At 40.1% G+C, this 12,741-nt stretch overlaps 3 protein-coding genes across 3 annotated transcripts in view; 1 reads left to right on the top strand and 2 right to left on the bottom strand.

Moving 5' to 3' along the window:
* Nucleotides 1-791, bottom strand: part of si:dkey-220k22.1 (multiple epidermal growth factor-like domains protein 9) — a 63,465-nt gene extending 62,674 nt beyond the window's left edge. The window contains exon 1 of the mRNA XM_010865502.5: nt 125-791. Within this exon, the coding sequence (XP_010863804.1) occupies nt 125-653 (529 nt within the window). The 5' untranslated portion in view covers nt 654-791. The remainder of the gene's footprint in view (nt 1-124) is intronic.
* Nucleotides 792-2,174: 1,383 nt separating this feature from the next.
* rpl35 (ribosomal protein L35) lies at nt 2,175-7,095 on the bottom strand. Its single transcript, NM_001304157.1, has 4 exons — nt 7,064-7,095; nt 5,895-6,031; nt 5,416-5,497; nt 2,175-2,367 (listed from the first exon to the last, which is right to left on the bottom strand). Exons 1-4 carry the CDS (start codon nt 7,064-7,066, stop codon nt 2,218-2,220), a joined length of 372 nt encoding a protein of 123 aa, NP_001291086.1. The 5' UTR covers nt 7,067-7,095; the 3' UTR covers nt 2,175-2,217.
* A 1,145-nt stretch (nt 7,096-8,240) lies between these two features.
* On the top strand, nt 8,241-12,144 carry LOC105006807 (actin-related protein 2/3 complex subunit 5-like protein). Its single transcript, XM_010865499.5, has 4 exons — nt 8,241-8,716; nt 9,564-9,636; nt 9,845-10,021; nt 11,402-12,144. The coding sequence occupies exons 1-4, from the start codon at nt 8,577-8,579 to the stop codon at nt 11,462-11,464; spliced, it is 453 nt and encodes a 150-aa protein (XP_010863801.1). The 5' UTR covers nt 8,241-8,576; the 3' UTR covers nt 11,465-12,144.
* The last annotated feature ends 597 nt before the right edge of the window (nt 12,145-12,741 follow it).

Genomic DNA, 12,741 nt, shown 5'->3' with positions numbered 1-12,741 from the left:
GAGAACCACTGAAGTAAACAGTAATTACACATGAAGAGTGATTCAGTTTGGCCAGTTTAGAAATGAATGTAAATGTCCTACAGCATTTAAAATTCCATAACTGGGTAGAGACAGAATTACTTACTTGATTGCCTGTCAGTAGTGGAGACAGGTGGAGGCTGAAAGGTTACCGTCGAAGTCGTCTTTGTTTCGGTAGCTCTGGATGTAAGACCTGTCGAAGAAGTGAGTGTTGTTGTCGGTCCAAATATTCCTGTAAACGCAGTGGGGGTTGTGAACACTGTAGCGTCCTTGCTTTTTACAGAGGGTTCCTTCGTCGTTGGGTCACTAATGATGGTCTTTGCATCTCCGGTCAACTTGTTTGTTTGATAAGACGGAGTGGTTTTACTAGTGATCTTGGTCGCCGCCGAGGTCGCAGTAGAAACTTGACTGAGTTGTGAATTTGTGGAGAACCTTACCTTGTCCTCAGGTAAATAGTTGGGCATAGTAGTACTGATCACCCCAAGTGTTATTTCGGGCACCGCTGGTTGACTTGAGTCAGATAGTTCATTGTTGTTAGAGGCGCGCGGCGCAGCATGATATAACCCAGCTGTCAATGAAAACAAAAGTAATTGCAGCAGCGTTGATGTTAACATAGTTCTGAGTTCACACTTCATGTTCTTTCAACTCCATGTAAAAGTCAAATGTAATAGCGCATGAGATCAGTGTACCCGTGCGACCAGCACTGGTTCAATAGTGTATCCCGCGCTCCCTCGACCGATACCACAACTGTTTCTCTACGGTTACAACCAGTTCGGTTTCTTAGTATCTGGCTCTCTCACCAAGCGCCAACGAGACAATTAGGCAATATGATTGACACGCTTTCCAACCAATGCGAAGAGCCCTTTTTACAGAGCCCTTTTAACAAATGAACTTAAGATTTTTCTTCATGTAGAGAAACTGGAATTGCATAGGTCAATTTATTGCTCACTCAGTCGAAAATGTTATTTTGAGTTATTTTGTTTTCTGTTTTTTACGTACGAGTCTAGAACGCTTGTGTTTTGTTTTTGTGGCAACCCAACACAAAACATGTTAATGAAAAAATACACATTAAAAACCTTTATGTTGATTTTTTTCAATAAATGCAATTTGCAAAAACAGACTGAAAGATTTACGAAGATTTACTAGTTAGTTGAAATGTCCATTAAATTAAAGTGCACCACCTGGTGGCAAAACTGGACTAAGGACCTACCTCTACACCCAAAAGCGTCATAATCTCCATAAAGCGGGGGCAATATGTAATAGTGCTTCTTTTCGCATTTCACCATTCATTAATTTCAGAAATAAGAATTTTTCAAACAAGGCCTGTGCTTCTTTTAGGCTTACATTATACCGGCTAGACGTTTTGACAACCGTATAAATTACGTCAGGACAATTTGACTTTTTTCAACATAATTAGCTATACAAAAAAAAAATATATATATATATATATATCTTTACTTCCATTTAGTGAATATTGTTAAAAGGTACCTTGTCCTGTAGAGATTTACACAATTATGAAAATGGCAATGTGTTGCAAACCTACATGAAACGGACCTTATTTTAAGTGGATCAAAAACATTTCCTATGGACGAAATGGTGTAAAAATCAAGACGCTTTTCCAATTGAGCGAGCTTTTATGGGTATTATGACTCATACTATTAGTCTGAGAGAAATATTCACTTTAGCCTGTCAAGACCATAGAATTCCACAACCAGTACATCTGTAAAAATCAATGAGTTTGGTGTTAATTTAAAGTTAGAATTAGGAATATGTTTAACACTGTGGTCAAAGCAAAGAATAACCTGATAAGACTAATTGTAGAAATAGGCTATTAGCATTTGTGGCTAAAGACCCATCAAAAGAGCAAGGTTAAACAATTCTATGGTCTAAACCAAACCTTATACTTTCCCCTGCAAGATTTCCGTCACCAGCCAACTAATTTTCAGCATCTAACTTTTTAACAAGAGGTTGTTTCTGTACAAGACCAGTCAATGTTTATGCAACATTCGTCTATTCCTTTTAGATCATTATTTTCATTTTCCTTGTTCAAGTTCTTGTCACACAGTGTTACTTTTTCACAGAAAGACAAGCAATAAATACTGTTAAAAAGCTTTTCAATTGTTATTCTCGGGCAGATGATTAGACAAACATGGTTTCCAAGGAAAGGGAATTTATTTTCAATAGAAAAAAAGTACAGACTCAAGCCTTGACAGCAAACTTGCGAATAGTGTACAAGCGTGATTTCCTCTGCATCTTTTTTGTCATCAGGCTCTCTTCGTGTTTGTTCAGTCGCCTGCGCATGGCACGGGTCTTCCTGGGTCTCAGGTCTAGTGGCTTGTATTTCTTACCCTAGAAAATTAAATAAAAGGGCACAAAGATTAAAATTTCAATTAAAATAGTGTCATTTCATTAATTACATGTATGAAAGTATTTTGGTATAGGTTTAGACTTTTATGGGGTATTCAGATTCAATAACCATGCTTTTTCCACCACACAATTACCAAAACAGAAGTCCCCTTCTAAATTTAAAAAGGCTCTTTTTCTCTAGTCTCTCTGCCTGGGACCTGGGCTTCCATTAGCTTTGTCTTCAGGAGGAAAAGTAACCAGGATCATACGCTTCACAAGGTGCTTTCGATTTCCCAGCAGCAGTAGCTCACTTGGAGCAGGCCAATAGACAAGCTGTGCTGATATACCCAACAACTCTGTGCAACTGAAACAAAGTACTCAACGTCTCCCATTGGCCCTCATTCATGAAACGTGCTTACAATAATTTTTAGATAAAATTATTGTGCGCACGTTTCATGATCATTTCACTGACAGAGTTGGTATTCATCAATATTGTCCTTGCGACCAAACTCACGTCTGGTCGGAGACCATGTAAACCAACGTCAAAAAATAAGATCATGCTTTATTCGCAATAAGACGATCATTATCACGAAAATCAATCGTAACACCCTCAGTAACAACAACCACGATTATAATAATAAATAAGTTAGATAAAATAAGAGGAATATAACAAACATACCACAATATTAAACATTGTATCACTAACGCAGGCTATTATTGTATATCTTATTTCACTTTATTCCGCATTTTCTCTTATTTCTGTTATTCATGCATTTGTACGGTTTGAAATGCCTGTGTGTGTAATGCGCTAGCCAAATAAACTTGCTTTGCCTTGCCTTAGTCACTCAGGCCACATCGACATAAGTGACTGTTAAATTTCAGTGGCTGACATCTTGATTAGCCAGCAGGTCTTAAATTGACTAGTGAGAGGATAAATAAACCAGTGGTTCTGGGTCGAGCAGTTACCCTAATAACGGCAAAGATTGCTCTTTTAAAGGACTTCGGCTCTAGGCTGAGACGCAAAAGGGTTCCGTAACTGCGCTGATTTCATCAAGGTGAATGAAGAGTGGTTAATTAGCAGTTTCAGGCTATAATTTACATTGAAATCTGTCAATTAATAGGTTGCTGATCGCCGCACCCACATAAATAGCAGGTGTGTCATAGGACAGGGGCAGCGCGTTCTCGTGTCCACAGCTTTATCCGATCTGCCATGACATCTACACTCATTTTGACCAGGTGCGACAGTTTCATGCGTCACACTACGAGATGATCGTCTCTCACAACGTTCGAATCAGAGATATTTTCTGAGAAGGACCTCATTCATGGAACCATGTGCATTTCGTAACGCATTGCTTGCAAAAGCCTGGGTCTTGGTGTTTCTCCTTGTTGATTTTCAACTGGACAAATTGACGGCCTCAGCAGTTCTAGACAGAATTAATTATACTGGCCTACACAAATAACCATCTTTTGTTATTTATTAAGCTGATTTAAAGTGTTCTAATAGCCTATGGGCACAGACCCAGATTAAGCCTAATCTAGGACAAAATAAATAAATAAAAAAGACAAGGTCAGTGGAGTTCAAATGGAAAAAAAAATGTCCTATACTAGGCATAATCTGTGTCTTTATTACAGTCTAGTCTAAGTGTATTTCTCAATTAAAATATACATTAACCATTGTTCAAGGAAGATGCAATGGGCTGTTTTGCCCTCCAATAAAACCTGTTATGTTGAGAACATTTTTAACACTGCCAGTCACATTGTACGGCAAGAAATGTCCTTAACTGCTGCCCCACGTGGGATATTCCAATGTCCAGGGAAAATTAACCACATAAGGATAGGGAGCAATTAATTACACATTGGCTGACCTAACACAGGAAGTAGCTCCTTGAGTAGTTTTGTTGGAATCGGGTCTAGTTGACAATTTGTGGGATTAGAACTCATAACTTTAGTGAAAGTGTCGAGCGATACAGGATCAACAAATTCAAGTGTCCTCATTGAAGCCAGAACAGAGAAAGTTTGGGTTTTCTCAGGACAGCAGAGATTTTGAGGACTATACATATTTAAGGAGGAGCCAGTTATTTGTTTTCTAATTGTGATGATCTTTTCATCTAAAAAGTTGATGTATTCATTACTGCTGAAGTGAAGACCCACTTCACTTTGTTAACATTGCAACTGTATCCAAGAGATTGTTTTGGTTCACTGGTATTTAAATAGAATGCATATTTCATAATCCTATACTGCACATGTGTGAAGCAGACACGCTTATCTAGTCCAAGCAAAGATCAAGCACAGATTCAACTAGAAAGACCAGGGTGCTTTATAAAAAAGGTTCCATGATCCCTTTTGGTCACAACCATTTTAAAATGAGCAACCTCTAATTTCAGATGTTGCCAACATCATTCAATCCTCAGGGAGGAAGTGGCAGGATTTATACTAATGGAAACAGAATCACCCCCACCGAAAACAAAGACAACTTTCCTGGCAAAATTAGAACCAGATGTTACTAGGAACCTCAGGATACGATACTATCACAATACATAGACCAGATTTAAGACACTGCTATTCTATACTACACAATTTTATAGTTGAAATCCATGTGGCCAGGAAAAGTTAGAAAAGGAGAGTTGAAAAATTTCACAATGAGGCCTTTTATCCACTTCCCAGAGGAAGAAAAGGAGAATTTGTATTAGGTGTGCAGAGTACTCAGACAAAACAGAATATCTTACTGGATATGGTCCATTTTCCTAATATGACTGATACGACCATTTGTTAATACAAAGAGATCAACACACCCCTCGTTTGTTTGTCTCTGTGTACAGTATGAAGTTAAAAGATTCCTTCCAACGATTTGGGAAACGTATCTAAACAATTGGAAACTATATTAACAGTTCACTCCAAAATACTTGAGTTGTGTCAACAGTAGTAAGAATTCCATTGAACGGCACAAAGGACAATGGTTTCCACAAATTAATCTGATTCTGGAAAGTACATTAAGGATCATAAAAAGTTTAACCATCAAAACAAAAACAACTGCCTGAAAAAAAGTCCTACCTTGTAGAATTTCCTCAGGTTCTCCTTCTGGGTCTGGTTGATCACTGTCAGGACTCTGGCGATGGACTTTCGAACAACACGACTGAAATGAGATCACAATAAGTGATTTACATGGAACACGTAATACTCTTATTTATTAGGGATATAAAGTATATTTAAAGACATTGTTTCCACAGAAATGTGTAATGAACATGCCATCACTCTTAGGGTCAGGCATAAAAATGCTAGGTCTGCCCTTGCCTTAAGATCAGACAGTTACCAGGGTTAATCTATTTATCAGTCAGTCTGAAAGAACACATCTGAAAAAAGATGCAAGAGTCTACAAATGTACTCGTCAGTCAATAAATTAAGTTCTAACAATTACTTAGTGTAGACTTTTAATGATGCCAATAGGAATCTGCTTATGAAAGCTCAGCAACACATTGAGGAAAGAAAGCTCCAACTAAATACTAGCTCATGTGATTTAAAACAATACTCACATCTTGGAGAGCTTGGATGCTGCACCACCGGTAACCTTGGCAACACGGAGCTGTGATAGTTCCACCTTGAGGTCTTCAAGTTGCTTAAGTAGCTCCTCCTTCTTCTTGCCCCGAAGGTCTCTGGCCTTTATTTTGGCCTGAAAGAGATGTTACACTACATTAAATTAGGCTTGTAAGTAGTTCTTTACTTGTCTTTAGATCTCTGGGGCCAGTGGTGTAGTACATTTTGGGTGCTATGTAGGGTCCTAACATGTAGAGGGACCCTAAAAACATTTTTAAATCTTGAATAAAGATGGGAGGGGCCCTCAGAGACCACCTAGGTACTGGGCCTAGAATTTTGTGCTACACCCATCTGGGGCACATTAAGTTCTAAAACGTTCCCGAACATTGACACCTTTTGCATGTTTGGTATACTGTACAAAACTCATCAAACCTCGTCTGAATCTTCCAAATGTTGTGTCCCGTTGAGGGAGTCACAGTCTAACTTGGTATATTTTGTAATCAGCCAAATCGTCCACATCTATAACACCATCACTGATTCAAGTTAATGACCATGTTCCCAATAGGCTGTAGGCAAAATAAAAACATGTCCTTCTATAAATTGTTTACTTAGGCTACTTACTAAATTCTAATAGGGTTTAGGCAACTAAGCGTCTGCAAACTTATTCATTTAAAAAAAATAATAATAATAACTCTTAATGCAGACCTACCACGTAGAACCGTGTAGTTAACCGTTACTGAGCATACTCGACGTTCTTACGATCTTGTAAAACTTAGCTAACAATTACCTATTCCCCAAATGTGAGACTAATGTCAGTGCATCTAAATATTAGACATAACTAACAGTCAGCTGCCTAATGTCAGTGCATCTAAATATCGGACATGAGTAACAGTCAGCTGCCAAGTTGACAGTCCATGTTATTTACCCATCACTCGTACCCAATTATGCAAACCTAAATCTGACCAGCTGATCGGCAATTGCCCAAAAAGCCACTTGGTTCGGAAAAGTGCAAGACATTCTTATCGGCAAAACCCCAGCCAGACTAAATCACTAACTAACCATATAATGTCCTGACATGCATGCAAGCTATTTCATTAATGCTACTATACATAATAATCATAAATATATGAAGATTGCGTTCGATTGACTTTTGCCGATTATTGCTTACCATCGTAGTCTCTGATAGCTCACGAAAAGGAAACTGAAGGGCCGACCAAATAAGAACATCTACCGGGTTATTATCGACAAACCAGCAATTTGCCTACGTTTCAAAATAAGAGCTCCCGGTCAAATAAATAATAACAAATCAAGTCTAATAGGAAACAGCAGGCACGAAATTGTTGATATTAAATATTTCTAACGCTTTGTGTCATGGTAAAATAGGTATTTAGCTGGTAAAATAATAATTATATAGAATTATGTTACTTAAAGGTAATTTATTAATTAAACATATTCATGTGGTTAATAGCTCACTTCTACAGATTTGTAGTTAGCACATGGTGGGTGAATCTGATATTTGCAATTGCTGTATTTAACAATGGATGAAAGTTTCTGTTGGCCCCTTTACAACTTTCAGACTGACAATGTGACCATCATATTCAATCGCAAAACACCTTCAGCACACAAGACAACACAATTCGCTCTTCCGTGACCATCATAACCACAGTACAGCACTATTTCTTTTTAATTTGGCTATGTTATATCATAGGACTACTGAACGCGCCCAGGCTTGTCTCTTCAATTCCATAGGTTGGCCACAAAGCAACACAATTGTATTTTGAAATGTTTGCATTAAGATTGTTACATTTTAGGAGGACATGAGGTCTTAACCCACACCTCCGAGTACCAGGCTTGAAAGACTTGTTGCTGTCCCTGTCCAAAGTCCTCCTTCAGCTACCACTCTACTGACCCGCCCGGGTTGTTCCTGTCCTTGTCCATCTGGTCATGCTTCCGACCTGGACTAGGTTTAATAGACTCTGGACTCAGCCCACATACCTTTATTAATCATTACAACTTTTACTCTTAATATGTTCAACCGGCATAGCCAGAAGAGGACTGATCACCCACCTGGTTCCTCTCTAGGTTTCTTCCTAAATTCTGGCAGTCTTATGCAGTTTTTCCTAGCCACTGAAATTCAAGTCTGTTGCTGTTTGCTCCTTGGGGTTTCAGGCTGGGTGTTTAGTAAAAGCACTTTGTGACAACTGCTGTTGTAAAAAGGGCTTTATAAATACATTTGATTGATTTGATACCTTTAGCATATTTCCGACGGTCTTTGGCATAGAGCTGCTCTTACTGTAAATGAACGCAATCTGACCGGGAAGTAAATGTTATTGCTGCTGACTTTATGAGTGCAAAGGTAATTTGAAAACAACAACACAATCGCGTGTCAAACTTGAGTTAGGCAGCTAGTTAGTAACTTAGTTATTGGTTTGTAAAGTGTGAAACACTGGCAGTAGGATAATAGTATCTAGACAAATTATAACCAAAGCACCGCAAGCTAATCGTTAGCGTTTCACGTCTGCGTAGAGTGTGTTGCATTGCTAGTTAAGCTAGCCGAAAGAGCGTCAGTACAGAGCAAGTATCATACGGGTCTTCGGTCGCATCAACTCAACAGCGCTGTGGAGGACTAGCTCGAGCTTGCTGGCTTGCTAGCTACTGTTTCCTCCAGCGAAGTGGCTCCGATGGCGAAGAACACTCTTTCGTCGCGATTCAGGAAACTCGACATAGATGAATTTGATGAGAACAAATTCGTTGATGATCACGATGAAGCTGTCGATAATCAGGGACCGGACGGCGCAGAGATAGACAATCTCCTCAGGCAATATCCTTTGGCTTTCAGTTCATGTATATATTAGCTGGTAAGCTAACGTTAGCAACTGGCTGCTAGCACATTTTAACTAGCTAAGACTGAGAGAGCATCGGTCAGTTGATGATGATGCAATTTTATTTTCCACTAAAAAATCCAACTGCTCAACATGCGTATACTGTCTGATACATTTCGCAACCTAGCTAGCTGGTGTTGTGTAACTATGTGGGTTTTGGTAACCAGGTAGCTACAGTAGCTAACCCATGGAGTATATCCCTGGCAGAACCCATGACTTTACTCTGGTTTAGTAACAGAGGCTGTCAGAACTCTAGCCTGGGATGTCCTACTTGCTGGTTAAGTCTAAAAATGGTTGGCTATATAGCTAGACTCCGAGCACCAGCAGCAACTTAGTATTAAAAATGATTTCACTTGTGCAATTTTATTTAGGTGAACTAGGTTAGGAGTTGAATTATGACGGCATATTAAGGGCCCCACTTAACAGCAGGTGTTTTTCCAGTGAGCCACTTTCAAGGAGCAGTGACAGGGTAGTTGCCCCCGTTATGTGATACAGCTATCCGTCTTGCACTTTATTTCTGCGTCATCATGCTCCATTCCCTAGTAACCACTTGGGAAACATGGTGGGTCTGATCAGGTGAGATGGAACCGGTTATGTATGTTCAGATGCCTCCAGGCTCACAAATGCGATCTCGAATTGGCTGCTGGCATCAAAACACTCCCTGGTATTGGCCTGTGTTTCTGTTGGTGGAAAAACATTAGCTTGTAGATGCAATGGGCCCTTGCCCTTTAACATATTCAGAATATAGCAGCGGGTGTGAACATTCCTTAACTGACCGCAGTGCACAGGGGACATGATGACAGCATTTCACATTGCTCTGCGGAACCCTCCTTTAAACACTAAGAATCCGGCAATAAAGGTAAAAGGCTTCTTGAGTTCTATCCTCTAACGTTTTACTATGATTCATCTTTTGGGAAGCTCATTGCTGTCAATATTGACATTGATTTACAATGCTAGCTCATTACAGGGGTGGCCTATGGCATCTAAGTGTTTCTCTTTTGGGAATCTGCGCCGGTTTAAATAACTTTTAACACGTTCTCTCGCCGCTCTTACGCTTTGTATTTCAGGAAAGAGCTCAGGCAATAGTGCTGAGGGTGTTGACATCGTTCAAGTCCAGCGATATCGAGCCAGCCGTCAAGTCACTTGACAGAAGTGGGGTGGACCTGCTCATGAAATACATCTATAGAGGTTTCGAGAAGCCCTCTGACAATAGCAGTGCCATTCTCCTACAGTGGCACGAAAAGGTGTGTATGCTGTGATTGAACTCCAGCAGAATTAATACTTTGTTAGATGTTTCCTTACTTGGGAAGAAGTCAATGTAATCCATGGTTAAGTTTTCTTTGAACAGCAATTAACAACTTCCGCTAACTGAAGCAGTGGCTAGCCATAAACCTATGCAAGTAATCGGGGGAAGGTGAACTTGCCTGGCTACAAAAATTCAAACTGAATGCCACGACTACAGACATGACTTTCTTCTCAGGAGTCTGGACATGAATAGTCGCTGGTCGAAAGAAACAACCAAACCATCCAGTCTGGCCCCAGAAACCGATGATCTGGGCCATTGTCAGGACACACGCGTGTACAGTGTAAAGCGATGTAACAGTTTTGGACGCCACTCATTTTGATGTGACCTAAATTACTAAAACGGTAGGGGTCTTGCGTGAAGTATGTAGGGAAGACCAGGCCGGTAAGACCAAGTGCGACCAACTATTGTGCGGCGTGATCAGGAGTTTTATATAGTTCTTTCTCTCCCACTCGTGCGGCCGGCCATGCCACATGCACCAAAACCCCGCCCCTGGCTGTTCCCGTCACTCAAAACCGAGCAGAACACAGATGGCTCCGCCATGGACTCGCTGTCTGTATTTCTCAGCATGTACCCGACAGATTTAAACGAACAACAAGATGCCGCTCTCCGCGTTGCTTCTAAAAATGAATCACATTTTCCCTATAATATTAGGGTTAGCCTGTTCTCTGGATAATATGCCCTAGTTGTTATTGTGAGAGCATTGCTGAGATGAGTTGGATGCATTAGAATCATCACATAATGGGCGGTCAGATGTACATTTAAAAAAATAAATTCTAAATAGGGTTAGGGTTCAAAAATAGTCAATAGGCTTCTATTAAAACAAGTAATCAGAGTTGAAGCAGTTGTTGATACACCAAAGCTTTCTTCAAATAATCGTATTGCCATAATATAACCACTGAACAGTTGGTGCAGACATTGAAGTACAAAAAAAAATCCTCGCACACCAAAAAATGTGTTCACAGAATAGCAATGCAGTCAGTCCAATTCTCATCTGTTTTCACCAATTAGATCAGATTTGAAAATGACTTGATGATGACCCCCCCCCCCCCCCCACACACACACACACACACTCATTTGTAGTTCACTTGACCAGTAACAACAATATAGAAAGTTGCCTATTGCCACCATTCCAGCTCTGAGATTAGATTCAGTAGCCTTTCATTTAATGGCCCAGTGCTGTGGCTCACTAGGCATCTGCTGACCTAGTGGTCATGTGACGCTACTAATGTTTTGTGTGTTAGGGGCACCAGTGTTACCCAACAAAATGGTTTCATGTGGATGATGTTTGGTCATTTGTCTCTTCCTCTCTTCACTCAAGGCTTTCGCAGTCGGTGGCTTAGGGTCAATTGTCCGTGTTCTGACGGCCCGAAAGACAGTTTAAACACGTGGAGCATCTCCCGGATGACCACTGGGAAGAGGAGTGTCTGCCTTCTGTGGAAGGGAAAGTAGCTTATATTTACCACAGTCCATTTTTCCTGAAAACCCATACACTACATGAGTTAAACACAAAAAAGGGAACACTATTTTCAGTTCCAAAATATGGGATAGCAAACTGTTACTAAGGAAAAGATGTTATATGTTCATGTATAGGATTATACTTTTTACCCCAATCACCAGTTTGTTGTTCTCTATTTCTCTATTGCATTTCTGTTCTTGTAATATGGAGAAACAGCATTTGTTTCTTTTGGGGATGGGGGCGGGGGAAGAAAGACAGCTGCCCCAATAACAAGACATGATCACAGGAAGGCTGTGCCTCGAGTGTTACTTGGTACTGTACCTTTATAACAGTGTGTGTGTGTGTGTGTGTGTGTGTGTGTGTGTGCGTGTGTCAAATTGAGTATGCTTGCAAGTGTATGTCCATGGCTCACGTCAGTGTTGAATATTTAGATTTCTTTTCTTTTTTTTCATTTTTGTACAGCCAGAGAAGTACATTTAATATAAAGAGATTGAGATTCATTGAATTCAATTAATTGGTATGTCGGGGGCGGGGCGGGAGATAGTGAACAATGGGGGATTTCATTGTAAAGTGCCTGCTGCAATAAAACTCATGGATCATCTTAACTGGGAACCAAGTGTCTTTGTCATTTGCCTATTTGTGAATTTGGCTACAGAACCTGGATATTCTTGTAAGAATGAACACAACCAATTGAATATCAATAAATCAATCAAATGTATTTATAAAGCCCTTTTTACAACCGCAGTTGTCACAAAGTGCTTTTACAGAAACACCCGGCCTTAAACCCCAAGGAGCAGACAACAGTAGTGTTGAATTTCAGTGGCTAGGAAAAACTCCCTAAGAAGGCTGAAATTTAGGAAGAAACCTAGAGAGGACCCATGCTCAGAGGGGTGACCTGTCCTCTTCTGGCTGAGCAGGGTGAACATATAAAGAGTCCAATTGGAATAATTTATAAATGCATGTGAGCTAAATCCAAAGTTTATTTGAATTTAGACTAGGTCAAAAGTATGACCAGATGGACAAGGACAGGGACAGCAATGGGCCCCCCAAACCAGATACTCCGCAGGTGTGGACCAGGACCTCAAAGTTTAAAACGGAAGGAGACTGGAAAAATTCAGAAAATGCATTCCTCATATCAACAACTATTTATAGTGGAGAAGGAGAACTTAGTGGGCAAGGAGAATTGACCCAATCCCACAGCA

This window comes from Esox lucius, chromosome 14, assembly GCF_011004845.1.
Source record: "Esox lucius isolate fEsoLuc1 chromosome 14, fEsoLuc1.pri, whole genome shotgun sequence".
NCBI classification, from domain to species: Eukaryota; Metazoa; Chordata; class Actinopteri; order Esociformes; family Esocidae; genus Esox; species Esox lucius.
Note: the sequence above shows the minus strand (reverse complement) of the source record. Positions and strands in the feature narration are given on the sequence as shown.

Bases quoted from the DNA above. Each gene is read 5' to 3' on its own strand.
- rpl35 (NM_001304157.1), bottom strand. The intron at 5,498-5,894 runs GTGAGTATTGTT...ATCTCATTTCAG, and splicing joins GCATCCAAGCTCTCCAAGAT to TCGTGTTGTTCGAAAGTCCA. The intron at 2,368-5,415 runs GTAGGACTTTTT...TTAATTTTCTAG, and splicing joins ACCTGAGGAAATTCTACAAG to GGTAAGAAATACAAGCCACT.
- LOC105006807 (XM_010865499.5), top strand. From the start codon at position 8,577: ATGGCGAAGAACACTCTTTCGTCGCGATTCAGGAAACTCGACATAGAT. The intron at 8,717-9,563 runs ATATCCTTTGGC...ACCGCAGTGCAC, and splicing joins ATAGACAATCTCCTCAGGCA to AGGGGACATGATGACAGCAT. The intron at 9,637-9,844 runs GTAAAAGGCTTC...TTTGTATTTCAG, and splicing joins CTAAGAATCCGGCAATAAAG to GAAAGAGCTCAGGCAATAGT.